At 35.6% G+C, this 27332-nt stretch overlaps 1 protein-coding gene across 8 annotated transcripts in view; it reads left to right on the top strand.

Annotated features, from left to right (window-relative positions):
• KMT2E (lysine methyltransferase 2E (inactive)) overlaps window positions 1-27332 on the top strand; it is a 99331-nt gene that overhangs the window by 68406 nt on the left and 3593 nt on the right. For 7 of the 8 annotated variants that reach the window (XM_082846744.1, XM_082846739.1, XM_082846743.1 and 4 more), the window contains 17 exons: window positions 1004-1234; window positions 1353-1483; window positions 2810-2927; window positions 3924-4033; window positions 7103-7367; window positions 8312-8410; window positions 17573-17737; window positions 18070-18378; window positions 21811-22065; window positions 22233-22377; window positions 22928-23178; window positions 23571-23627; window positions 23771-24334; window positions 25360-25649; window positions 26543-26631; window positions 26739-26864; window positions 27037-27134. In XM_082846744.1, the coding sequence (XP_082702870.1) occupies window positions 1004-1234; window positions 1353-1483; window positions 2810-2927; window positions 3924-4033; window positions 7103-7367; window positions 8312-8410; window positions 17573-17737; window positions 18070-18378; window positions 21811-22065; window positions 22233-22377; window positions 22928-23178; window positions 23571-23627; window positions 23771-24334; window positions 25360-25649; window positions 26543-26631; window positions 26739-26864; window positions 27037-27134 (3303 nt within the window). The remainder of the gene's footprint in view (window positions 1-1003; window positions 1235-1352; window positions 1484-2809; window positions 2928-3923; window positions 4034-7102; window positions 7368-8311; window positions 8411-17572; window positions 17738-18069; window positions 18379-21810; window positions 22066-22232; window positions 22378-22927; window positions 23179-23570; window positions 23628-23770; window positions 24335-25359; window positions 25650-26542; window positions 26632-26738; window positions 26865-27036; window positions 27135-27332) is intronic. The other variant, XM_082846746.1, reaches the window with a different exon arrangement.

Genomic DNA, 27332 nt, shown 5'->3' with positions numbered 1-27332 from the left:
TCTCTAATAATTAGTGATGTTGAGCATCTTTTCATGTGCCTCTTGTCCATCTATTTAGGTCGTCCGCCCATTTTTTGATTGGGTTGCTAGTTTTTTTGATATTGAGCCGCATGAGCTGTTTGTATACTCTGGAGGTTAATCCCTTGTTGGTCACCTTGTTTGCAAATACTTTCTCCTGTTCTGTAGGTTGTCTTTTCGTTTTGTTCTTGGTTTCCTTTGGTGTGCAAAAGTTTTTAAGTTTAATTAGGTCCCGTTTGTTTATTTTTGTTTTTATTTTCATTCTAAGAGATGGATCAAAAAACATCTTGCTGCATTTTGGCACTTAGCAATCTTATCTTACAGATTTTAATAGGGGGTATGAGGAGGAGCAAGCACTTAAGCTTAAAGGTCTTTATTTTGTGAGACATTTTATTCTCATGTTGAATTTATCATGTGGACAGTTGATTATAGATCTTGGAATTATACAAAATTAAGATATCAAAGTATATTTTTATTATAAAACATGTTAAAAGTTGAAGTATTATATCAGAAAATAAGTTTATACTTAATATGTAGTATGTATAGTTTACATAATAATTGCAAATTTATTCTGGTTAAATAGAACTGTGAGTACAGAGTAGATATTGGCAGTCTCAAAAAAATTATTACACGCTATCTTTTTTTAACCGTTAGCTGAGAGTGACTCCAAAGTTTTGGGTATTTTCAGTTTTATTGAAAGCCTCCATTTGGCTACAGTAGTGAAGCTTAAATTTCTGCTATTCAACTTAACTCTGCTTCCTTCAGTTTTCCAACTTGTGTGTCTGGCATCAGTATAAAAATGTATTAAGCTGCTCACTTACGGTCTTTTTTTTTTCTTTTTCCTACTAGGACCAACTTAGAAAGCCTATCATTATTTCTGGTTTATATTGTATTCTTTTATATAGATTGTCATATTGTGTGTGTGTGTGTGTGTGTGTAAATACTTAAAATCCAGATATTAATGCTTAGTTTGCTATGATTTTAGGGCTCAGCTCCAGAGATTGATCCTTCGTCTGATGGTTCAAATTTTGGATGGGAGACAAAAATCAAAGCATGGATGGATCGATATGAAGAGGCAAATAATAACCAATATAGTGAGGGTGTTCAGAGGGAGGCACAAAGAATAGCTCTGAGACTGGGCAACGGAAATGACAAAAAAGAGATAAATAAATCAGATTCGAATACCAATAATTTGATCTTCAAACCTCCTGTAGAGGTAAATATATCATTTGCCAAGAGATGATAAAACAAAAACCTTTTTCTACTGTATATCTTAAGTACTTAGACTGAAAGCAGTCTGGTTTTAGTTAATCTCAACTTTTCTCTGATTGTAGAGCCATATACAAAAAAATAAGAAAATTCTGAAATCTGCAAAAGATTTGCCTCCTGATGCACTTATCATTGAATACAGAGGGAAGTTTATGTTAAGAGAACAGTTTGAAGCAAATGGATATTTCTTTAAGAGGTATATTCATTTTTTTCTCCATGTTTTCTGTAGTTAAATATTGAATTTTTGGCTATTTTAAGCACAAAGCTATTGTTTATGTGTATTTTGTTTTCTAAGGGATTATTTTAATATTTAAAACTGTAGATGCAGATATATTCCTTAGTCTCTTTTTTAAAATTAATTTATTTTTGCTTGCGTTGGGTCTTCATTGCTATGTGTGGGTTTTCTCTAGTTGTGGCAAGCGGGGACTACTCTTTGTTGCTGTGTGCGGGCGCCTCATTGCGGTGGCTTCTCTTGCTGCAGAGCACGGGCTCTAGGCACGCGGGCTTCAGTAGTTGTGGCTCACGGGCTCAGTAATTGTGGCTTACGGGCTCTAGAGCACAGGCTCAGTTGTGGCACATGGGCTTAGTTGCTCCGCGGCATGTGGGATCTTCCTGGACCAGGGATCAAACGCGTGTCCCCTGCATTGGCAGGCGGCTTCTTAACCACTGCGCCACCAGGGAAGTCCCTATTCCTTAGTCTCTTACCCATCCCTATCTTGCTGACACTCCTAAAACAATCTACTTCAAAGATAAACTGTAGCAATATAGGTGGACATTAATGAAAAAGTCTGATTACCTGAGATTATAAGGAACCCTTTCCATCTAGGACTTTCCTAATTCCTTATAATTGCTAGAACCTGCAAAGACCACTGGTGACCACGTCCTCCTTTTATCAGAGGATGTTAGATTTGGTCTTATGTTATTGTCACCACTTTCAACTCCGACTTTCTTGGTACTGGAAGGACTTTGGAGCCTTCTTCTATCGTTTGTGATTTTGGGGGTGGGAATTGATGTGATCTTGTGATAGCCATTGCTTCCCTGAGGTCTAGAAATATGTTTGCATCTCTAGGGAAATAACATTCTCAGCCTATATGCTATAATTATTTAAAATATTTCGTATTGTTTATAACTGAGTTACTTAAGTTATGAAAGATATACAAGAATCTTTCCCTTTCGTATAGCAGATTCGATCTGAAACAGTGCTGTAAATCAAACACGTAAATGCACTGATAGGAACTTTAATGGCATCTCATTATGAATCCTTATGTAAGGGCAGTAATCACTCCCTTTTTATCATTCTTTGTAAATTTGAATTCCCACCTGAATTAATTATCTTTGGTTTAGGTAAGGTTATATGAGCAGGTAAAAATCTTATTAGCATGAATTAGCCTAGTGGTTAAGAATGGGTTCCGGTATCAGACTGCGTATATTCAAATCTTGGCCTCCCTACTTACTATGAGTCTTTTAGAAATTTCTTAAATTCAAAATGTTAATAGTTTCTAATGCATTTCTTTTTTTGTAGACCATACCCTTTTGTTTTATTCTATTCTAAATTTCATGGTCTAGAAATGTGTGTTGATGCAAGGACTTTTGGGAATGAAGCTCGGTTCATTAGGCGTTCCTGTACACCGAATGCAGAGGTAAGCTTATAGAAATCCTTTGGGGAGGCAGGGGTAGGGAGTGTGTGGAATCTGAGTATTAAGCACAAAAAAGTCTGGTGGCCTAAAACAGACCAACAGTTTTTAGTTGTTTATGCATTTTATACTGCCCAACATCTTTCCATTACGAAAATTTAGGTGATAACTGGCTGTGAGGTCTCAGGTTACTTTGAGCATTGAAGAAATTGTGATGTTACTTGTAAGAGAAAATACTGGACTTCTCTGTTTATTCTGGAAGCTCTATTTATGAGTCAAATATATGCTCTGATTTGATCAAGGTAGATGACGAAGCTGAAAACTAAAGTAGATTTTATATGTGCTAGTAACTTATGTTTTAGAAGTGGTGTATAAAATAATATTTCTGGTTTTGTTTTTCACATACCAAAATAAAATGTTTTCTAGTTATATAATGTTACAGTTAAGTGTAGGTTTTGAAGCAAGACTTACAGATTCATGTCTTCTTTTTGACTTACTAGCTTTGTAACCTTGTCTGTGCTTCAGTTTTATCTGTAAAAAGATGTTATGTGGACTAAAGGAGTTAATACATGTAGAGTACCTAGAACAGTGTATATCACAGAAAAGTATAGTGTTAAACTATACTTTAACTATATATTTATAAACTGTACCATTAATGCATTTCATTAAATCAAAGATGCCATCACTTGTAAAACTCCCAATTTCACATATTTTAAAAGGGGAAAAAATATGCACCATAGAATTGATGAAATAGAGTTATTTTCTTTTCGATGCTCCTAGAGCCTGTATCAAACTTGCATAGATGTGTACCTCCTTCCCAGTTGATAACCACTGATTTAGGTACAAGTCTTGTAATTAATGGCATATTTTCCATGTTGTATTTGTGAATTACTTTGAAAAGAATAGTTTTCAAAATTGCAAGATGAGATGCTTCTAAAGGTAGAAAATAATTTATAGAGACATATATTTATGGAAATACAAAATTATTCTTTTAACTAACAGGTGAGGCATGAAATTGAGGATGGAACCATACATCTTTACATTTATTCTGTACAAAGTATTCCAAAGGGAACTGAAATTACTATTGCCTTTGATTTTGACTATGCAAATTGGTAAGTTCAAGTCTGTAAATATGATACCTGTTGTTTTGAAATAATTCCTTAATGTCCTTATAAAAATGTAGGTATTGTCATTACTTCTTTAGCTTTCTATTTTTATTTACCATTAGGCAATTAAAAATACTTGGAAACGAGCATTCTGATATCAGCTTCCATTACAGCATGGTTGCTTTGCTCTTCCAGACTTTTCTTATTGTAATGTAATGCTCATAGTATAATAATTAGTAATCCTAATTGAGCAATACTGACCTTGTTTATGTGAGAATTTTTTCCTTCTTTTCTTTCTTGTATTTTAGGTAGAGTGTAGAGTTTTACTCATTCAATTAATTTGGTTAATCAGTAGAAATGGATAATTTCACTTATTGCCCCTCAGAAGAAAAGAAATTGTGCCAAAGTTTCTTTGCAGTATAAATTGAAAGGGTTTGTTGGCGATCATACGAGGAAACTCTGAGAACTGTTGTGCTGAAACACTAAAGAAGAGTTGATTAACACTAAGAAAAGTTAATTCTGAGTAGAGAAACTGCAATTTAAATTTTAAAAATTTTACTGTAAAAAATAGTAATACAGAAGTCCATGTAGGGAGTTCCCTGGTTGCCTGATGGTTAGGACTCTCTGCTTTCACTTCTGTGGCCTGAGTTCAATCCGTGGTCAGGGAACTGAGATCCTACGAACCGCGCGGCCAAAAAAAAAAAAAAAAAAGTCCATGTGCCTCATTTCCAAATTAAGAAGCAAAACATTATCCATTAAAGGCCCATATGTTTAGCAGCCAGATTGCGTCTATCCCTCTGTCTTTTACCAGAGATAACTGCCATCTTTAATTTGGTGAGTTTAACATTTTTATGAGTTTAACATTTTTACTATGTCTGTAGATGTCCCTAAATAGTATGGAGTAGTTTTGTATATTTTAAAAATTTATGGAAATTATAATCTGTATTATTTTGCATTCATCTTTTCTCATTCATTACTTTTGTGAGATTCAGTTATTTTGTTATGTGTAGCTCTAATTCATTTATTTTCACCGCTGATGGCATTTATCCATTCCACTATTGGTGGACCTTTAGATTTACAAAAAATGCTGCATGTGTACATGTTCTCTCCATGATAGGGACGTAGAGGTGGAATTGCTGGGTTGTAGAATGTGTACAGCCTCAGTTTTTACCAGACGTGGGTGAATGACCAGTTTATACTCCCATAGCTTTACTCCCTTGCAACACTTCTTTACTGTACTTTAAAAATCGATGTTAATCTGTGTGAGATAGTATCTTTTTATATTTGTAATTACCATCTTCCATGATTATTTTAAGAGCCCAAAGATCCTTTTATGTATTCATTTGTCATTTGGATTTCCTCTCTTATGACTTGTCTCATCATCTGTTCATTTTTCTGCTGGGTAGTCTTTTTTTTTAAACCAATGTGGGTGGAGGCACTTCTTTATATATTCTATAATCTTTTGGGTTATAAGGATTTCAGTTCATATCCTCCTGTATTTTATTTTTAAGAGTTTGTGTGGTATCCATTTTACATGCAGACATTTTTAATGTCCATTATGTTTTCTGTCAATGAAATCCCTCTTCCTTCAGTATATGCATCTCTACTTGATTGTTGGAGTCAGATTTATCCTGATAACTAATGTGTTTCCTTTTTAGCTCTTTCTCCGCCCCCCCCCACCAAGGTGGAAAATTGAGCATAATAGCTCTTTGCTCATTGCTTTGGGGGACTGTTTCCCACAGTGGTTAAAAATATAAGCTTTTTATAATCTGACTCTCTGCTTTCAAATCCTAGCTCGGTCACTTATATTAGTTATGTAACCTTGGACCAATTTTGTCATCTCTCTCTCCCTCATTACCTCATTATAATATGAGAAAAATAATACTCACCTAACAGGAATATTTCGAAGATTGAGTTGACACATGTAAAGGGTTTAAAACCATTCTTGATACAAAATAAGTGCTGAATAAATATTAGCAGTTGTCATCATTATTATTTGCAGTTCTGTTGTCCTAAAATCAAAGAAAATATCTAGAAAAAGTTTCCAGCTAGTTTCTGTTACTGCCTGATTTGGAGAGGTGAGGGGTAGACCATGATGTTTGAGTTCTACCCCTGATTCACAGAATTAGACAGTTTGACTTGTAGCTTTCTACCAGTGTTGAAAGTGAATGAGTTAGGCGTATTAGAAACTTGGAAAAGTAAATTATTTTTTATTATGAACAAACTACTCAAAACATGCAAAGTGGGAGTCTTCCGTTATTATTTAACTCTGGTTTGGGCATTCAGCCTATATCCTAGAGATGAACTGACTCTTGGTGGTAGACAAGAGGGTAGAGAGTTAAGAAATACTGAAGAGCTGAAAAGTGTGGGCTTTGGACTCAGACCTGTATTTGAATGTCATCCCTACCACTTAATGTGTGACTTTGGACAAGATACTGACCTTCTGAGCTTTAATCTCATCTGTAAAATGGGAGTAATAATTATCACTACTGTGAAGATGAGAGGTAGTGCAATTATTTTTCAAGCTTCCGTTTATTTGAAAGAGGGAATACCTAAGGGCAAAGGCAAACATGACATTCAGTTTTTTCAAGGTAGCTTTTTAAAGAACCCTGGTTATTGAAATCATTCCTTAAAGTATAAGACAAACTAGTTAAGGTTTGGTATTTATTGTACCTAGCATTTTTTATTTAGGTCAGATTTAGAGTATTTTATCATATTCTGCATATACACTTTATAGCACTCTGAGGTAACCTGGGGTTTTTGCCTTAAAATATGCCATGGTATCATTTGACTTAAAAAGACTCAGTTTTAATTTATTGGAGTTTTTTCCTTCTGTAACCCATCACTGGTTATCCTTATGATTATGACCAATCTCTGGTCAGAAATCAACTTCTAATTATTATATTGTTTTTATGAGAAAATTTATTTTGTCATAGTTATAAGGAATGAAAATTAGCGAAAACGATTGCTTATAATTAGTAATAGCATACAGTTTTGTGGAGGTGTAGCTTAAAATGGATTAGAAAATATTACAGTCTATATCTTGAACAAATATTTAACTGGTTTTCTTTCCAGTAAGTACAAGGTGGATTGTGCATGCCTCAAAGAAAATCCAGAGTGCCCTGTTCTGAAACGTAGTTCTGAATCCACGGAAAACATTAATAGTGGTTATGAGACCAGAAGAAAGAAAGGAAAAAAAGAAAAGGATATTTCAAAAGAAAAAGATACACAAAATCAGAATATTACTTTGGATTGTGAAGGGACAGCGAACAAAATGAAGAGCCCGGAAACTAAACAGAGAAAGCTTTCTCCTCTGAGACTATCGGTGTCAAATAATCAGGTACTGAACTATGCTCTACTGAATCTTGATGAAAGAAGTTAAGAGAAGAAAATTAATTTGTCATATTTTATCCTCTTTTTTGTATAAAATGGCTTAAACTTTTTAAGTCATTCTCTTATTTAATGAAGTACTTATAAATGTAAACTACAGGTTCTGCTAGAATTTGTACAATATTTGTTAAACTTTTAAGAAACAGCTCACCCAGCAAATCCTTGTAGAATTGAATACAAGATTTTCCTTAAGACTGGGTAATTAAAAAAATTCGTCCAGATGGCACTGTCCTTATGTTTGTAATAAATGTTCTTATTTAAAGTCTTAAGCCATAATGATTCCTTTCCTTTAATATTTGGGACATAATGAAATCAATTCTGTAGGGGTGGACATATGATTTTTGAGAGGAAGTTATTTTAAAAACACATAAGATAAATTTGAGGAAAGAGTTTGGCCTGTACTTCCGCTTCACCAGGAAGTATTTTGTTATATGCCCTCTAAACAAATGGAAGTTAGTTAGGCGGAACCTTTTAAATGTGAAGATTAAGTAAGCTTTTATTCGTCTCCAGTGTCTTATCTTCTAAGGATAGGTTCCCGTAAGTGTTAAATTGAACAAACCTTTATTAAGCACTTGGTATTTGTAGGCACTGGGTTATGTGAAATAATTTATATGTTTATGTGTTGGTAAGAATATAAACTTAAGGCTTTGCGGACTCTACTGATAAAGAACATTATTGACTAGAACTTTGAAAAACAAAATTATTTGATTGCATGATTTTGAGAAGTTTCCTGAATTAGGAACCAGTTTTAAGTTTCTGAAATGGATTTAAGTACTCTTGTGATTTTTATGTTTAATTAGTTCTGGTTGAAAGACATTTAAAATACATGGTTCTGTGCCTCTAGTTTGTAGATGGAGTAGTAGTTTCTATAAAGCAGTCATTTCCATCTTTCAGGAACCAGATTTTATTGATGATATAGAAGAAAAAACTCCCATTAGCAATGAAGTAGAAATGGAGTCAGAGGAACAGATTGCAGAAAGGAGAAGGAAGATGGTAAGTTGGAAGGCCGGTAGCAGCTTCCTTCTGTCACTTGGGTTTTAGTGACACTGCTCATCCCAAAATACTTGCTGCTGCCTTTAGGAGGGCCTTTACCTTGTTCTTTGAAGTTAGCAAACATGATGTGTCCCTGAGCATTTCTATTTGGCTTTGTCATTACCATTCAGGTAACTTCCACTAATCTTTTGTATTTTCACTGTGTGTTCATTAGACAATTTAGAATTTCTGACATTTAAGAAATAATTTTTTAACATTTTTGAAGCAGAGTACTATTAATTTTAATGCCAGAATTACTGTTCAAAATGTTTTTCATTAACTAAATGTATCCTTTCTCTTCATAATTTAATGTAAAACAAAAATGGAATTTTAAAGCTTATAATAGCACTAAATAAATGGCTTATGCGAAAAAGAAGAATACCCACTGTTGGCAGCTGCTATTTTTACATCTCATATTGCTATCACAAAGTAAGGTTTCCATTAAAATAAGATTAGTATTTACACTCCCTGTACTATTTATTTGAAATATCTTAACCTGTATAAAAACTAGGACAAGATATTTTCTTAAAAATCCATGGTAATTTAGCAATTGATACAATGTCTAGGCCAGTTAAGAAGACATTAAGATATAGTTTGCCTTAAGATTTGAAAATGACTTTATATACCAACTGATGATCTTAGTACGGGCTTTCCCCACTCCCCTTTATTTTATATGCTCCCTTGTTTCCTGTTTTAGTGATTTTCATGTTGTATTTCATGGAATCTCAGGTGTCATATACTTAGCGGTAGGATCTTTGGATTTTGGTCATTGTAGGCCTGCTTAAATGTAACTCTTATTGCCTTGATGGTCATTCCTCTAACACTGATGTATTGTTGATGTTCAAAATTGCAAAAGCAATGCAGAACTGTTTCACAGCCTCAGGATTTCAGAAGCACTGCTCTGATGGGACAGGGTAGTGTTAGGAACAGGAGAGAAGAAAAACAAATACAGGAGAAAATATTGGAGGAGGTTGCTTATAAAGAAAAAGGAGTTCTTCCTCTAAAAGGAATTATCTTGAACCTTTTTCAAGATTGGGTTACATCTAATAAATTACCTGTACCTACCCAAATTACCTATGGCCCTTTCTTGACTAGATGTTCAATATTGGCCAGTTCATTCCACAATTGCCACAGCCTTGTCTTTGCAATAATCCTGCAGAAACTTTTAGAAGATCACTTTAGGGTATGAGTGGTTTCTGTATGAGGCATGCGTCTGATACAAATACGGCTTTAAGGGCTATAACAATGCTTTTGGGGGGAGAGAAATGAGAGGAAAAAAGAAAACTCAAACCTGGAGGTTTGTTATATGACTCTGGGGCTACTTTTAAAATACTTCCTTCTTTCAGTGCTGAGAAAGTTAGTGGAACTTAGAACATCCTCATTTTGAGATGGCAGAAGGAAAGAGAAATGCCTTTTTGTTGAACATGATGGAACTTTGGATAGGTAGACAAAAAGGCATACTTGGGAATCCAGTTTTGTCCAGATTTTGTCTACTAGTATGCTATATTAATATAAATGAATACTTCATGTTTTTATATCTGTTTTAGCATATTCATTTTAATATATGCCACTAAGGTGGTTGTGCAGCTGAGTATTTTTCATGGGAATAAACAAACGTAAATATTTAGAATTTGGTATTTTGAAGGGATATGAAATATTTTTTATTGAAGTATTGAGGTACAATATTGTATAAGTTACAGGCGTACAATAGTGATTGTTTTTAAAGGTTATACTCCATTTATAGTTATTATAAAATATTGGCTATATTCCCTGTGCTGTACAATATATCCTTGTAGCTTATTTTATACCTAGTAGTTTGTACCTCTTAATCTGCTACCCCTATACTTCCCCTCCCCCCCTTCCCTCTCCCCACTGGTAACCACTAGTTTATCTACATCTGTGAGTCTGCTTCTTTTTTCTTATATTCACTAGTTGTATTTTTTAGATTCCACATATAAGAGGTATCATACAGTATGTCTTTCTCTGACTTATTTCATTTAGCATAATGCCCTCCACATCCATGTTCCTGCAAATGGCAAAATTTCATTTTTTTATGGCTGAGTAGTAGTCCATTGTGTGTGTGTGTGTGTGTGTATATCACACACACACACACATACACACACATATATATGTATATTGGTCACATCTTTATCCATTCATCTGTTGATGGACACTTAGGTTGCTGCCATATCTTGGCAATTATAAATAATGCTGCTGTGAACATTGGGGTACACGTATGTTTTCAAATTAGTGGTTTTCTTTATACACTGAGAAGTGGAATTGCTGGATCCTATTTTTAATTTTTTGAGGAACCACCATACTGTTTTCCTTAGTGACTGCACCAATTTACATTCCCGCCAACAGTGTATGAGGGTTCCCTTTTGAAGTAAGTATTTAAAAATCCTTGGCTCCTTAACCTGTAGCCTTCAAGTTCACTGTAATGTTGTTAGTTGTAATTGCTGTGTTTGCCTGGATGTTTTAATTATAGAATTTTTGCAATACTCAAATGACTAGAATGCAAAAGCATGCATCCTAGAATTCTTAAGCAGTTGGTTTGGCCCCCTCCCACTCCCCAAAGTATTAGTATTTGTGGGTTGAAATATTTTGTTTTGAAAAGTTTAAGTACTCATCAGCCTTTATTACTCCAGTGTTTGCCTTTTATATTGGCTATGTTAACATCAGTAATTGGAAAGATAGGTCAACTCCTGAGAAACTTAGGTCAAACTGATTTAAATTTTCTCCTGTGATGGGACAGACTTTAAAGCATTATAATAGGAGATACCAGTTCTGACGTGTATCTATGAGATTGAAATATAAAAAGTCAGACTTTCCTCCCAGATAAGTACCATGTAATGTCCAAATTCAAATATACTTCAGCCCATCCTTTTGTAGTATGGCTTGAACCATATGAAATTGTTGATTTGATAGTTTTTATCTACACAAATGGCAGTTCTATATACAACCTAATATTAGCATGTTGCTCAGTCTCCAAAAATAGCACAGGTGATTTATGTAATTTGGTTGCTACTTTGTTCCTTTTGTTGAGAGTGGAAGATAATATCTCTGCCTTTGAGGGCATTTAGAAAACAGTTACAGTGCAGCAGGAAGTGTGGTAAAGGAGATATATGACAGGTAACTTATAGCTGGAGGGATCAGAGGTCATTTCATGAACTAGGTAGAATTTACCATTACCTTATGATGTTTAAAATCACATTTGGCTGGAATTATAGGCTGTTTTTTGGGGGGGTGGTGGTGAGGAGGGATATAGGAAAATAAGATTGGTTGATTGTAGATCACATGAAATGCTGAATGATGATTTCATGAAAGAATACTCAAATCATTAGGGGGCCAGGGTAGAAAGCCATTCTTAATATTTTCCTTTTTCCTCCATTATATTTTGTCCTCTCCTTACAAAAGCTCACATGTGGCTAAATGGTATGGAACTGAATAGATGGTTATTAGACATTTTCTCTTTAGCTAGTAAGAGATACTTCTTTGGCAGTGGGTTGGAACTGACTTGGGAGAATCTTAAGCTGAAATACAGTGGGTTGAAATATAATAATACGGTAAGTTGAAATACAGCAGGCTGTTTATACTCACCTGGTTTCAAAACCGGGGTACTACTGAGTAGACTCTCCCAGGTCCATGGTAGTTGAGTTGAAGTTAGGTGGCCATAACCTTGTCAGAGGTTAAGTGTACAGAAGGGGGTTAGATATTGAGAAGCTCACCTTATTTTGATGAACAGGTGATTGATTAAAAATATAAAACCTTAGAAAGATTTAAATTCAAAAGGAGGCTTGCTTCCCCTCCTTCACCCCATTTATAGTGAAATGAAAAGAACCTCCTTTGTAGTATCTTTTAATATATTTTCAAAATAACTTTCCACAACCTTATGGAAAGAATACTTTGGGAATATAGTCTTGGTAATATTTGATGGCCTGTTATAGTCAGATTGCTTAAACTGGAGTCCATGCAAGGTGGTTCAGGTGGTCTTCACATGTAGGAGGATAGAAATTTGAGACCAACAAAAGGATATGAAGGGATAGTCACCTAGCTATGAGTTTCTTAAACCTGTCGAGCATCTAGGACAATCTAGAATCAACTGTATATCACCAGAATATAAACTACGTAAGGGCAAGGATTTGTAGGGCTCATTGCCTTAGCCCTAGCTTCTAGGGGAAAAAAAAGGTCTGGCTTTTATAAAAGTAGGTGGTCTATAATTGAGCTTATTAGATGTTCCTGGCAGCCATTTGAGGAAAGCTATAGATACGCCCATGAGTGTGAACTAAATGAAGCTTATAGTCCAGGCAGGATAGGATGCAGGATTCCCCACAATTTTCTCAGGCTTGATCCTTCACATCAAAAGGTATTCCATGGAACTCTAATTTAAGATGTTTTGTGAAAGAGAGAGCTTTGTAGCCAGCTGACTTTAGTAAACAGTATACCTTGTCCCCAACTTCGAGATTTCCAGTATACATGGTGTTTGAAACCTCTTGAGAAGTTCTGTTTATGTCAGCATTTCCTCAACCTGTACGTCCTTGCAACTTGTTTTTCTGTAGTGACACCTTTGACATCCTGCAGATTTTTATTCTATAGAAAAAACACTCTGAGAAGACACTACTATACAGAATCCATGCTCTTACTAATGTCTCTAGGAAGTGACTTGATTTAGAAGATCAGTTTAGAAGATGCAAAAGGATTTTTAATAATAGTAAACTATAGGGGAGGGTAAATTTGCCAGAAAAGTCATCTGACATGTATTGTCCATCTTAACTTTTCTCTCCTCAGAGCATGACTAACTTAACGTTGATTACTAGTTTTACTTTTCTTAAGTCCCATTTGCTTCATCACAGTGTTTAGGAATTGTTTTTTCAAAATCGTAGTATCGACTAGCAAAAAGGAACCTGTTTATTTTTATAGGTTGTCTGTTCAAACGAAATGAGGATATTCAGCTTCAGCTGCCTTAGTAAATTCAAGATTTCCAAAATCTTGTTTAAAGACTTCATTACATACCTTCAAATTACAGTGATATACATGGTTTATATAATGTATACCCAATTCTTATTCACTTAAAAATTTGGGTGTTTGTTATATGCTGAGCACCATTTAAAGTACTGGGTGAACAAAAGAAGGCAAGGTCCCTGTTCTGGAGCAGCTTTCACGGAGGACGGGGTGGAAGGAAAAACAAACATCAAACAGGAAAGAGTGCTATGAAGTTAAACTAAATCATCATGTGGTAGAGAAGAAATGGAGATACTTACTCTTTTGGAACAATTTTATTGGTAAGCAGTAATCTTAGCATTTTTTAAAAAATTAATAAATTCCTATTCAAAAGGTTAAGGGAAGTTAGTTGAGTAAGAAGTCTTTTAATTTCTCTATTTCAACGCTGTAAGTAATTTGGTAGATTGGCCCTGCCATTTCCCTTTTCCTTTAAAAGGCAACTTTGTTGTTTTTGTTTTTAAGAGCCACTTCCTACTTGGTAGTAAGGTAAAAAAAAAAAGAAATCACAAAATACCTAAATGTCTTCATTTTGTTTCCTTCTCAGTTCTTACATCCTACTACTAGCAAATTTCCTTCTAAAGCCACTGTAAGGCATCCAGAGTACATAAGCTTATTTTCACTCAGCTTCATATTACCAAATATCTCTAATTGGGATGAATTCTAACAATTTAGTCAGTGTAGTTTAGTTTTTCAGTTGTGATATTGTATAAAACTTTAATTCGTGTTATTATGTAGTCCTTGAACTATATGGACCTTAGGTTTTCACCATTTTTTAAAAAATATAAATTTATTTACTTTTGGCTGTGTTGGGTCTTTGTTGCTGTGCGCAAGCTGTCTCTAGTTGTTGAGAGTGGGGGCTACTCTTCCTTGTGGTACAGGGGCTTCAGTAGTTGTGGCTCACGGGCTCAGTTCCTCCACGGCACGTGGGATCTTCCCAGACCAGGGCTCGAACCCATGTCCCCTGCATTGGCAGGCAGATTCTTAACAACTGTGCCACCAGGGAAGTCCCTCACCATTTGTTGAATAGGGGCTCATACAAGAAGATCTCCATAGTCTCTTCCAAGTACAAGGTGACATGATTTCAAGTTAAATTTGTGTTCCAGTGTGTTTATACATTGAAGCACAAAATTGTAATAAAAATTCTCACTGTACCCACTCAAGTGATAAAATCCTATAAAGGGATATTAAGCAGACTTTCTGCTTACAGAAAATTACTGTACTCTTGTGTGTTATACTGTAAAGCCATAAACTGAAAAATGTCATAAAAGCAATCTGTAGATCTCATCAGAGATTTGTCAGTTTTTTTAGTTCAGCACCCAACACTCCAGCGTTAACAACAGTGTTGTTGTTAACAACAAAAGTCAAAAGTCAACCCTGTCTGATTCTAATTCTAATTCTAAATCAGGGTCTATCAGTTGCCAAGCTCATAGAGAGTAAAAATGACTTTTGAGGTCTGAACAGTCAGTGGCTTGGAATGAGTCATGAAAATGAAACATGCAGGTCCTGGTGGTAGCCTTAGGTGACAAGTATCATCTAAACTACATCCAGCTCAGAGGTCAGGATCTATGGACAGTCTGCTGAACTAAGGCTCCTAATTTCTCTAGTCCCCTGAACAATCAGCTATAATTATCTCAAGCTATATATAAAACTTATTTATCAGTTAGATCTATAAAGTGGGTGGTAAATTTTCAGTCATTACATACTGTATATCTGGTTGTGTGTGTCAGAGAATACACTGGTGAATATAAAAGCTGAATGACATATGAACCTTAAGGAATTTTTAAAAAAAGTAGATTAGTAACTAACGTTTTTTTTTTTCTTCACATAATCAAAAGCATGTTTACATTTTCTAAAGTGTGTTTTTTAAGATGAAGCTGGGTTAAAGCTATTAGGATACCTGTTTAGTGCTTTCAGTTAATAGTTGTAGTAAATGTAGGAAGAATTATGCTTTATTTTGCATTATGTAGTGTGTCAGTAGTTGGTAATTGGAAAGAAGAACAAACCAGGAGCCTGGAAACTTGGATAATAATTATGGCTCTGCCTTTGAGTGATTCTGTTAATACACGTGGGCTCTGGTTTCTTCAGCAGTGTAGGACTAGATTATTTTTAAGATCCTGATCAGCTCAAAAAGATCGAGTCATCTAGAAATAAAGGATTTTGCTTTGACTATCCATTAGCTGCATTGTTTACCAAGGGAGTTCAATTTTTAAATGAATTAATTTTGTCTTTACATCAATTAATTTTATCTCTGACCCTTACTGTATCTAAAACAAGTGAATAATGGACCATGTCAAGGAAACTTCTTTTGGCATAAATTCGTATTTATCTTAGGAAACTTTCCTTGGATAATCATGACATAGAAAATATCTCCTTTGGGTGCCTGGCCCGTGGGTAAATTTATTTTATACATAAAATGATTCTTGCTAAGACAAGTTTGTTTCTTTTGGAAAAATGTACTTTTCCCAGATTTATTTTTAAATTTATAAGCACAATAATGAACCCCTTCTCTTTCTACCCACCCCCATTCCACAGGTGAAGCAATTATGAAAATCTTATTTTTTAGTTACTCCAGACTTCTAAATTTAGGGTGTTAGAAAAGCCCTAATATATTGAGACAGGATTTTTATAGAGAGCCATAAATGAAAGGGGGTCGAGTAAAGTGATTTATTAAGACCAGAGACATGTATTATCTAAGGAAAGAATTCAGCTTTAAAACTTCCAGTTCCAGTAAAGAGATCTTTTGCCTATGTTCTTTATTTTAGTGTCTTATTATCCATCCCAGACCAAGAAAGCTAAGACGCAGATATGTGTCCATGAACAAGTAATCTTACCTCTTTGGATCTCAGTTTCCTTACCTGTAAAATAAAGAGGGTGAGGATAACACATTTTATAAGACTGACACATTTGCAGTATGGTAGTCTGTTTTCACCAATTATAAAGTTCTCAGAAGAGTTTTGTTTACATATTTCCCTTACCTAGTGGAACAATAAAAGGAAAAAATATAGGAAAGAGTAAGTAATAGTTTTCATAGTGTAGGTGTCTTACTTAATGCTTGAATCTCTGCTGATAATTACTCGAACTCTAAAGCTCTGATATTGAGAAGACCATGCAGCCAGACCTTGAGTTATTATTGATCTTTCTTTCCTACATGGATGACAATAAAGGAAGAAAGATGAATGGATCTAAGCCTCAGGACCTGGTTCTTTACATTTGGAGAACTGGACAGTTGATGGACATGCTTCCTGTTTCTGGTTGAAACCTGAAGCATTTGCCAGGCCCCCTGGCCAAGGCTCTGGGTCTTGCTTTTAATGTTCTCTCTCCAAAGAGAACTGACGCTCAAAGGAACTCTTGCTGTTTTCCAGTCTCTGCCTTGAACTGTCAGTGTAGACGGGAAGAGCAGAAGATAGAGGAATGCCTTGTAACAATTATAATGGAGGGCAAGAGAGCCAAAGGAGAAATAGTAACACCTAAGAAATGCCTACCATTTTCCAAGTAAGGTTGGAAAACTTCACAGATATTTTATATTTGAATTCATTAACCATTCTGTGAAGTGTAAATATTGTTACCCACATTTTATAAGATGCTCAAAAAGGTTAATAACCAGAGTTGTTACATTGCCTAGGGTCACAGAGATAGTAAATGACTGGTAGCATCATGATTTAAACCCAGGACTTCACCCCACAATATCCTGCTATGACATGTCAATATATTCACTCCTTACGTTCATATGGATTTAACCTTTTCAACATATTATTACCTTAGGAACTTTGATCTTATTTTTAAAAGGCTGCCTAATGTATTATTGAGAAAAAAAGACTTTTGGTTTGATAAAGCAGGGTCGTTCTTGAGTCTTTTTTTGGTTTTGCCTTACCTTTATCGTTAACATACAGTCATCCAAACATTCCTTTCATTGTAATGTATTTGTAATGACAGGGTTTACCAAGATGTTTGGGATTCTCAAAGATCTAAAATGAATATAAATGTTTTTAATCCCATATCTACCATCAAAAGAGGTGTTTTGCTAACACCATCATAGAAAATTTTTTTTAATTTGCCATGAACATTTGGACTTTTGAATTTTACTTCACAGCAGTATTTATTATGTTACTTTAAATTTTGTAGACAAGAGAAGAAAGGAAAATGGAAGCAATTCTGCAAGCTTTTGCCAGACTTGAAAAAAGAGAGAAAAGAAGAGAACAAGCTTTGGAAAGGATCAGCACTGCCAAAACTGAAGTTAAAACTGAATGTAAAGATGCACAGATTGTCACTGATGCTGAAGTTATTCAGGTATTATTATTCAGGTCTAGTTTTATTTTCACACTTCACCACTTTCCAATAAAATTTCCACAATTTAATTACATCTATAAAGAATTTTTGATGTGATACTAGCTTTTCAATAGCATTTTTCAAATCCTATGAGAATTTAAGACTTCAGCTATGAGACTCCACTTGCTTTGTTTTGGAGAGTAAGAAAATTTTTAATTATGTCAATTTAATATATATCAGAATTCATAAAGACATTTGGGGCAGTTAGCTTCTGAAGCAGATTGATGCCATTAGATTTCAACTACTGAGTTATATAAACAACGTATTAAAAGTTCCATTCTCTTTTGAATTAGGAACAAGCAAAAGAAGAAACTGCTAGCAAGCCAACTCCTGCCAAAGTAAATAGAACTAAACAGAGAAAAAGTTTTTCTCGGAGTAGGACTCACATCGGACAGCAGCGTCGGAGACACAGAACTGTCAGCATGTGTTCAGATATCCAACCGTCTTCTCCTGATATAGAAGTTACTTCACAACAAAATGATACTGAAAATACTGTACTTGCAATAGAACCAGAAAGTGAAACTGCACTAGCAGAAATAATTACTGAAACTGAAGTTCCAGCACTTAATAAATGTCCAACAAAGTATCCCAAAACAAAAAAGGTATGTGATTCTTAATGAATGTAAGAACTGTTTTTTAACAAATGTCTTATGATGTTAAATATATTCATGTTTTAGGAATTCAGTCTATAACATCTCATAAGGAAGAGTGATAGAGTCGTGGTTTAAAACTAGCAAAGTTTTAAACTAAGAATGAGAATTGCAAAACTGTAAAATCAGTTAATAGAAATGTTTGCATCATTAAAATATCCAGTATATCAAGGCTTCCTTGTAGTATTGCAATTCTGATTTCTAATGATTTAATTTTGCCTACTTTATGTACTAAACTACACTTCTCAGAAACAACTAGTTTGAGATGTGTTATCCTTTCTTTATAGTTTTTATAAATTTCATGGTAAAGGTAGATTACAAGAATTAAATGTGAAGAAATTGTTGATTTCCATAGAATGTAGTAGGATGTGAAAATTTATAAGGAAGGGTAGTTTCATTTTAATTTTATTGGAGTGTAGTTGATTTACAATGTTGTGTTAGTTTCAGGTATACAGCAAAGTGATTCAGTTATACACATGCATTCTTTTTTAGATTGTTTTCTCATATAGCTTATCACAGAATATTGAGTTCCCTGTGCTATACAGTAGTAGGTCCTTGTTGGTTATCTTATTATCTATAGTAGTGTGTATGTGTTCATCCCAAGCTTCTGATTTATCCCTCCCACCCCGTTTCCCCTTAAGTCTGATTCTGTTTTGTAAATAAGTTCATTTGTTTCTTTTTTAAAAAAATTAGATTCCACGAGTGCTATCATGATATTTGTCTTTCTCTGACTTACTTCACTTAGTATGATCATCTCTAGGTCCTGCTGCAGTGAACTTTGGGGTGCATGTATCCTTTCAGATTACGGTTTTCTCCGGACGTATGCCCAGGAGTGGGATTACCAGATCATATGGTAGCTCTATTTTTAGTTTTTTAAGGAACCTCCATACTGTCTGTACCAATTTACATTCCCACCAACAGTGTGGGAGGGTTTCAGGAAGAGTAGTTTTAGGTCAATTTATTAATAAAAATCTGTCAAAAACTACTGTCAGATTTAATGAAGCAATTGTGGTAAACAATCACTGAGATAAACCAACCTGAGCTTTACAGGAAGGCCAGAAATACAGAACACCCTTATGAAGCTTTGTTTTTCTCCCATTCTGAGTACAGCAGATTGGAGCAGATACCAAAGTGCAACCCTTAGGCTCTCTGGGCAGTGGGGTAGATCATAAATGGATCCTTCTCACACCCTTCTACAACAAAATACTTTGAAACCCACTTTATCTGGTCTTTGTTCTTACCAAATTCAGTATAGTTTGTAGGTACTGTGAAACCATGAGAAGTATACTTCGTAAATATCTAGGAGGAACCTGGGAGTATACTTCAGTGGCGAGTCAAAGGATTAGACAGAGACGATCTAAACACCGCTCTGATTTGAAGTCTGTGCTCACCTTTGCACCTTGGATCCCGAACAAGCAAGCCAGCACTTGATTTTGACAATGAGCAGTTACTTTTGCCCACTTTGGGAGGACAAAAAGTAGCTGCAGATTTTCTCCATAATTTGGATTAGTGAGAAAGAAAAAAGATTCATGTTTAAAAGAAAAGCTACTTTTGGGAATTCCCTGGTGGTCAGTGGTTAAGACTCTGCACTCTCACTGCTGAGGGCCCAGTGGGTTCAATCCCTGGTCTGGGAACCAACATTCCACAAGCTACACAGTGCAGGAAAACAAAACAAAAGGCTGCTTTCTTGACTGCAAATATGACACAGTCCCTGCCCTTTAATTATTAAATGACTAAACTACTGTGGCACTATAGATTTAATTCCCTGGTCTTGAGATATAGGTTCCTGTATCCTGATTGTCTCTAAAAAAAAAAAAGCCTTTTTTCCCACAGGTTTTGCGTGTGATATATACTGCTATTTTAAACAACATTACTGTTTGACAGAGTACCAAATTATTGTGATTTCCTATAATGTAAAGGCTGCCTTCAGTTTCACACATGGCACTTATTCTGTGCCAGATACTCTATGAAGAGCTTTGGCTATTTAACTCTTGTAATCCTTACAATAACCCTATTTGTAGAGCTAGTTTCTCTCATGACCCTTCTTTTATAGATCTGGATTGAGATGTAGAAAAGTTATGTAACTTGCTTGAGGTAACGGTAAGTGGCAAAGCCGGGATTCACACCGGGGCAGTCTGTTGCAGACTCCCAAGTGCTTTAGCCCCACTGTTGCTTGTCCTAGAAAGGAAGTTTACATACGTTGAAAAAAGGAAGGAAAGAAAAGATGCCAAAATGCTTATAGTGATTATCTCTAGAAGACAGGATGTGGGTAGACTGTTTTTTTAATGTATGTATTTCTGTATGTGTATTGTGAGAATGTATGTGTAAATACATATACACTAGTTTTTCTACATATTCTACAAATTACATTTATAATAAAAATTAAAGGAGTATAATTTGATAACTAGATAGAAAAGATATAAGTGCCCACACAGCAAGGAAAATGTGCTTGAGCTGAGAAATGTAATCCTTATTTCCATGCCCATTACATCTGAACTTTACTAAATAACTAGTTCTTAAAAAAAGAAAAAGTTGAGTAATCATTATACTTTAGGATCAGGTATATTCATACAGCCAGTAAAGAGTGAACTATGTACACTGTAGATGCAAAAAAATAAACAGAACTAAGAAAGGGATTATGTGAATTTTCAAAGCATGGGAACTTAGAGATTTCAACCCCCTTAAATCATTAGTGATTGTCAATGCCAACAGCTTTAAAAAAATATATATTTATATATATATATATATATATATATATATATATATATATATATATATATATATGCACTGGCCTCATCTGGAGATTCTGATGAGCAGCCAGAGTAGAAAACCACTGCCTAGGGCTTCCCTGGTGGCGCAGTGGTCGCGAGTCCACCTGCCGATGCACAGGACATGGGTTTGTGCCCCGGTCTGGGAAGATCCCACCATGCTGCGGAGTGGCTGAGCCCGTGAGCCATGGCCGCTGAGCCTGCACGTCCCGCAACGGGAAAGGCCGCAGCAGTGAGAGGCCCGCGTACCGCAAAAAAACAAACAACAAAAAAAACACTGCCTAAAGTCTGACAAACTAAACATTTTACACATAATATAGAAGCAGTTTAGTGTTTGTGTTTTTAAGATAGTACTGAGGTCTCCTAGATTTTTACTATTTTATAAAAATATGTGTTTTGTTCCTACAAAGTATAATTGTGTAAAAAATTTTAGTAATAAGTGTAGATAACCAAGGAAATGCAGAATGACTTACATTGACTTTTTAGACATCATATATGAAGGATTTAAATTAATCTCTCATTTTAGATATGTCAGTTACAAATTTGGTATTAGAATATTCTATAGGAGAATCTGTATAATTACATATATAGTGATCCAGATTTTCCTTCTCTCTAGCACTTGGTCAATGAATGGTTAAGTGAGAAGAATGAGAAGACGGGAAAACCTTCAGACACCCTTTCAGAAAAGCCTCTGCGCATAACTACAGATCCTGAAGTGTTAGCTACACAGCTCAATTCTTTACCGGGTCTCACTTATAGTCCGCATGTATACTCTACTCCTAAGCACTACATTAGATTCACTTCACCATTCCTTTCAGAAAAAAGGAGAAGAAAAGAACCTCCTGAAAACATTTCTGGCTCATGCAAGAAGGTAAACTTTTCTTTGGATATGAAACTCTAGTATGAGCCAAAAGCCATTCTCATTCCTTACTCTACCAGTCCTGGTAGTGAGATGCTTTTGGAATTGGCTGTATATTTATAGGATATGTAAACAGCTACAAACTGATTTCTCTTCATTTATTGTTCTATGTATTTCAGCGGTGGTTGAAACAAGCTCTGGAAGAAGAAAACTCAGCAATTTTACACAGATTTAATTCACCCTGTCAAGAAAGATCCAGAAGTCCTACAATCAATGGTGAAAATAGAAGTCCACTACTATTAAATGATAGCTGTTCTCTTCCAGGTAGAATTTCTTTTCAGTGTTGTTCTAGTGTGGAGAATGTGGCAGGATATATATAGCATATATATATTCTAATTATTATGTACCTTTCAAAAGAAGCGCATTGTTACATATATTTTGTCTTTTCTGTCCTCCAAAGTTTTAGACGAAGGTAGACATGAAAACCTTAATTTACAAGTACCATGTACAATATGTTGGGGCTTATGGTTGAATTTTGGGCCTAGTTGGCCAGCTGTTTTTCAACAAGATTCAAAAGGACTCTTAGAAATCAGTTAAATTAACAGCTGTACTTGTAAGATTTCTTAGAGCCCCCCAGGCCTGTAAGCCTTCTGGCAAGATAATATGCTTGCTAACAGTGAAAATGACTAAGTTGGGGGGCGGGGTGGGGGTGGGGGAGAGATTGCTTCCTGTTATCTTTAAAAACTGTGAAATTTAGTTTCGGGGTGACAATCATCATAATTACGATTGCTGATGTTTTTTGATCTTTCCCAGAATATATTACAGATTATAGCAAATAGCAGCAGTATAATTTCTTAACTTATTTCACCAACAGATTTAACTACACCACTAAAAAAACGAAGACTCTATCAGTTACTAGATTCTGCTTACTCAGAAACCTCCACACCTACTCCTTCACCATATGCTACCCCAACTCACACGGATATTACTCCTACGGATCCATCATTTGCCACTCCTCCACGGGCAAAGTCAGACGACGAAGCTTGTAGAAATGGTTATAAGCCCATATATTCACCAGTTACCCCAGTAACTCCTGGCACACCGGGAAATACCATGCACTTTGAGGTGAGAAAAAACAGAAACAAAAACCCATGGGGATGGGGCTTCTTTAATAGCTGTTTTTTTCTCCCTTTAATAATTAGTGTACTGAGAGCAGGGAAAAAAAGTTCTTAAGAATCTAAGAGCGAAAATTTGGAACATGCATTTGTGAATTTAAACTTTATTTTTTTATTAAAATGCACATAACTTCCATTTCATCTGATTGATATACAAAAAGTCAGACTAAATGACTATGTTTATCAAAGTGACCTTAAAGCAAAATATAAGGGGAATGGAAATAAAAAAGTCTAAAACCAAAGTCTGTGTAGTAGTTTCTCATTTTAAGTTCTCATTTCTATAAATATTATGGGTTTGTTAACATATTTTAATTTTCAATTATGATTATTTCTTTTATGTAGAATATTTCTTCCCCAGAAAGTTCTCCAGAAATTAAGAGACGCACTTATAGTCAAGAGGTAAGGAGATACTAAAAAAGGTTTTTTAAATCGGTGACTTTTCCCTAGTATCATTATAAATTGTTGGTAGATTTAATGTAACTAGCTTCCAAATGTGGTTATTTGTGTAATTTTTTTTTTTTTTTTTTTAATTCTGTAAACAGGGCTTTGACAGATCTTCAACCATGTTAACATTGGGGCCTTTTAGAAATTCTAATTTAACTGAACTTGGTCTGCAAGAAATAAAGACTATTGGTTATACCAGCCCTAGGAGTAGGACTGAAGTCAGTAGGCAGTGCCCTGGAGAAAAGGAATCTGTGTCAGACCTTCAACTGGGACTCGATACAGTCGAGCAAGCTGCCTTACATAAAACCATGGAAACACCTGCACATGATAGGACTGAGTCTAACAGCCAACTGGAATCTGCTCACTCTGGACGGGGCCCAATATATTCTTCCTGGGTAAAGAGTCCTGACAGAACAGGAGTTAACTTCTCAGTAAACTCCAACTTGAGGGACCTGACACCCTCACATCAGTTGGAGGTTGGAGGAGGCTTCCGAATAAGTGAGTCAAAGTGCCTGATGCAGGATGATACTAGAGGCATGTTTATGGAAACACCTGTGTTTTGTACTTCAGAAGATGGGCTTGTATCTGGTTTTGGACGGACTATTAATGACAATTTGATCGACGGAAGTTGCACACCCCAGAATCCACCACAAAAGAAAAAGGTTACAAATTTAACGATTTATAGTCCTTTTAATAGTGTTTTTTTCATACTACTTCTGAGGGTAATTAGTAGTTATAATATGTACTGTGTAAGGCATTCATACTTTATTCATATTGAATTATTGACACGTACATTTTTAAACCTTTTGTAAATGCTCAGTGAATTAGATTATGTTTGCAGAGAGCTAGTGATAAGGGAAAATTCCTATAAGGAGCATGGTTTCAGAGATCGAAACCTCAAGGTGATTTATTTCACTGAAAGAGTAACTTTTAAAGATAACCACTTCCCAACCAAATAAACAGAATTGAATAATATTTGTGTTCTTATTACCCTTATTTTACATAGAACAGGCAGCCGATATAGAAGAAATGCCTCTTTCCTCATTCTTAATACCTACAGTATTTAGGCCATGGATATAAAAGTATTTATTATATAAATAAGTTCCCTGATTCACCACCATTATTTGGTTGGCAGACATACCGAGACAATTAGAATGCCTTATTTCAGATCAGTGGGAGAAACTACAACACGTATTTTATTTGTTAATAAATAGGCTTATTGCTTTGCAAGTCGAAAGAATTTTAGTGATGTGTGCTTTTAATTTTTATAACAGAGTCCAGTTGGCAACTTTGTGGGAAGCAATATAGTATAGTGGAAAGAGCACGGGCTTTCAAGTAAGACCTAGGTTCGAATCCCGGCTCCAACACTCACCAGCTGTGTGACCTTGAGTGAGTGAGTTACTCAATTTCCTCATCTGTAAAATGGGGATGATAATATACCTATTTCATAGGGTTGTTGTGAGGATTAAATGAGATAATGTATGTAAATCATCTAAATACAATGCCTGGCATATAGTAGGCATTTGATAATTGTTAATTATTATTGTTTGTTCAGAATCAAATTATTTTATATAATTTTCTTAATGTAAATATAGTAATTCTCTTTAGAAAGAAAAAAGAATAGATTGACACTGACATATAAAAACAAGGATAAAAGATTTGCTTTTCCTTATCTTTCTTGCTTAAGGTTTCTCTATTAGAATACCGGAAAAGACAACGTGAAGCTAGGAAAAGTGGCTCTAAGGCAGAACACTTTCCACTGGTTAATGTATCACCTCACACAAGTGGAAACTTGAGCAGCAACAATGCTGATGGGTGTGCCAACGGGAATGAAAATGGGGAGCAGATAGAAAGCACTGCTAGCCTACCTTTACCAACACCAGCTACAGTTTATAATGCTACTTTGGAAGAAACCAGCAATAACTGTCCTGTTAAGGAAGCTTCTGCCAGTGAAAAGAATGAACCAGAAGTCCAATGGTAAGCTGCCTGTTGGAAAAAAAAAAAACCTAACTAACTGGTAACTTTAGAACTACAAGTAATATACCTTATAATGACAGTAGTCTTTGTTATTTTATCATCCAGTCACATAGCTGATTCTGAACGGAGCTTATATATTTGTAAAGATTGGTAGTGTGCTGTTCTGAAAAACAACAAAGTTTTTGTTAATCAGCTGCCTTCCTGTTTGTTGTTCTCCTAAAGCAGAGGAGGTTTGTGATCATAATTTTGACAGATCCTTTTTGCTGATAAGAGTTTTAAGCCAGTTAAGTATTTCCCTGCATCATTAAAGGTCCATTATAGCTACTCCTTGATAATTTTCACACAAATATTCCTCTCCAAAGAACCTTTATCCTAGTCAACATCTGGCAGTTTCTTTGTCACCCTTACCAGTTGCCTTGAGAGTACAGCCATGTTTAGTGTTTCTTCGATAGGAATAGAAGAAGCTGGATACAGAAGGGTCCTGCAAAGGGCAGGAGGCCACATTCACTTTGCTCCATGGTCCTCTTACCTCTGAGCTTCCTGCTAGCCTTATAATCCAGACCCAAGGTAATTTGTCAGGGGTATATGTGGTCCCTTTGGTAACCTGAAGTGACGTTCTGAATGTTGTTTTGCTACCCCCTTCAACAACCCCCTCCTTTTCACCAAGAAATTGCTTAAGACAAAGGAATGGCGTCTGCTTGAGTTCTTCAAATAAATGAGGATAAAAGTCTCAGTTTTGGGGGGGTGTTGTGGGCTGGGGTGGGGAGCTGTTTTCAAAGCTTTTCCCCAACGAGCAAAAGCCTTTATCTGAAAGGCTATGTTGGCCATCAGGGGACACAAACTGATCTAGCTGGCAGCAGCTTCTGAACTGATGTTATGACTTGATTTTAAAGGACCGCCTCAACTTCAGTGGAGCAAGTGCGAGAGAGGAGTTATCAGAGAGCTTTACTACTCAGTGATCACCGAAAAGATAAAGATAGTGGTAAGTGAGCTTGTTGCTTTGCCGAAAAGTGGAGTCAGCTAATCACTCTGCACCCCCATTCTGTGCTTCTAATGTTCTCTTTGGGTCTGCTTCTGCTTCATCTCTAGGGGGAGAGTCACCATGTGTCCCATGTTCACCGATTCATGTTCCGTCTTCACCTTCATCTCATTCAAATCACATTCCCCAGTTGCAACCCAAGGGCCCAGTCCCTTCTTTCAGTGAACTTATGGAAGGTCAGTAAGCAGATGACCTATCATGGTGGTGGTTTTAAATACCTTTTCAGAAAGGAGAGAGAGAGCCTTTATAAGACGTTGGTTTGAATAGCAGAATGTACGTCCGAGTGTTAGTAAAAAGCAGTATTTATCATGCAGTTTTACATTTTCTATGGTTCCTTACGCTTTACAGATCCTGATCCTGAAAATCCAGAACCCACGACTACAAGTGAATGTGCGTCCCCAGATCCTTCCCAAAATACTTGTAAAAGCCCTTCAAAAATGAGCAAGGTAATAACATTGACCTTTGAACGTGGCCCTTCAGAAAAGTGGATGGTAATGTGCACATGGAGGTTTTTCTGCTGTACCAAGGATCAGTTTCTGATTTCTGGACACTTCTCCTGTTCAAGTTCCCATGTGCTGAACGTACTTCAGCAGCTTACACTTGCTCCAACAGTTCCTTCCACCCCTTCCTTATCCTAGTGTCTA

This window comes from Leucopleurus acutus, assembly GCF_964270905.1.
Source record: "Leucopleurus acutus genome assembly, chromosome: 9".
Classification (NCBI taxonomy): Eukaryota; Metazoa; Chordata; class Mammalia; order Artiodactyla; family Delphinidae; genus Leucopleurus; species Leucopleurus acutus.
This window is presented reverse-complemented; position numbering and strand designations above follow the sequence as displayed.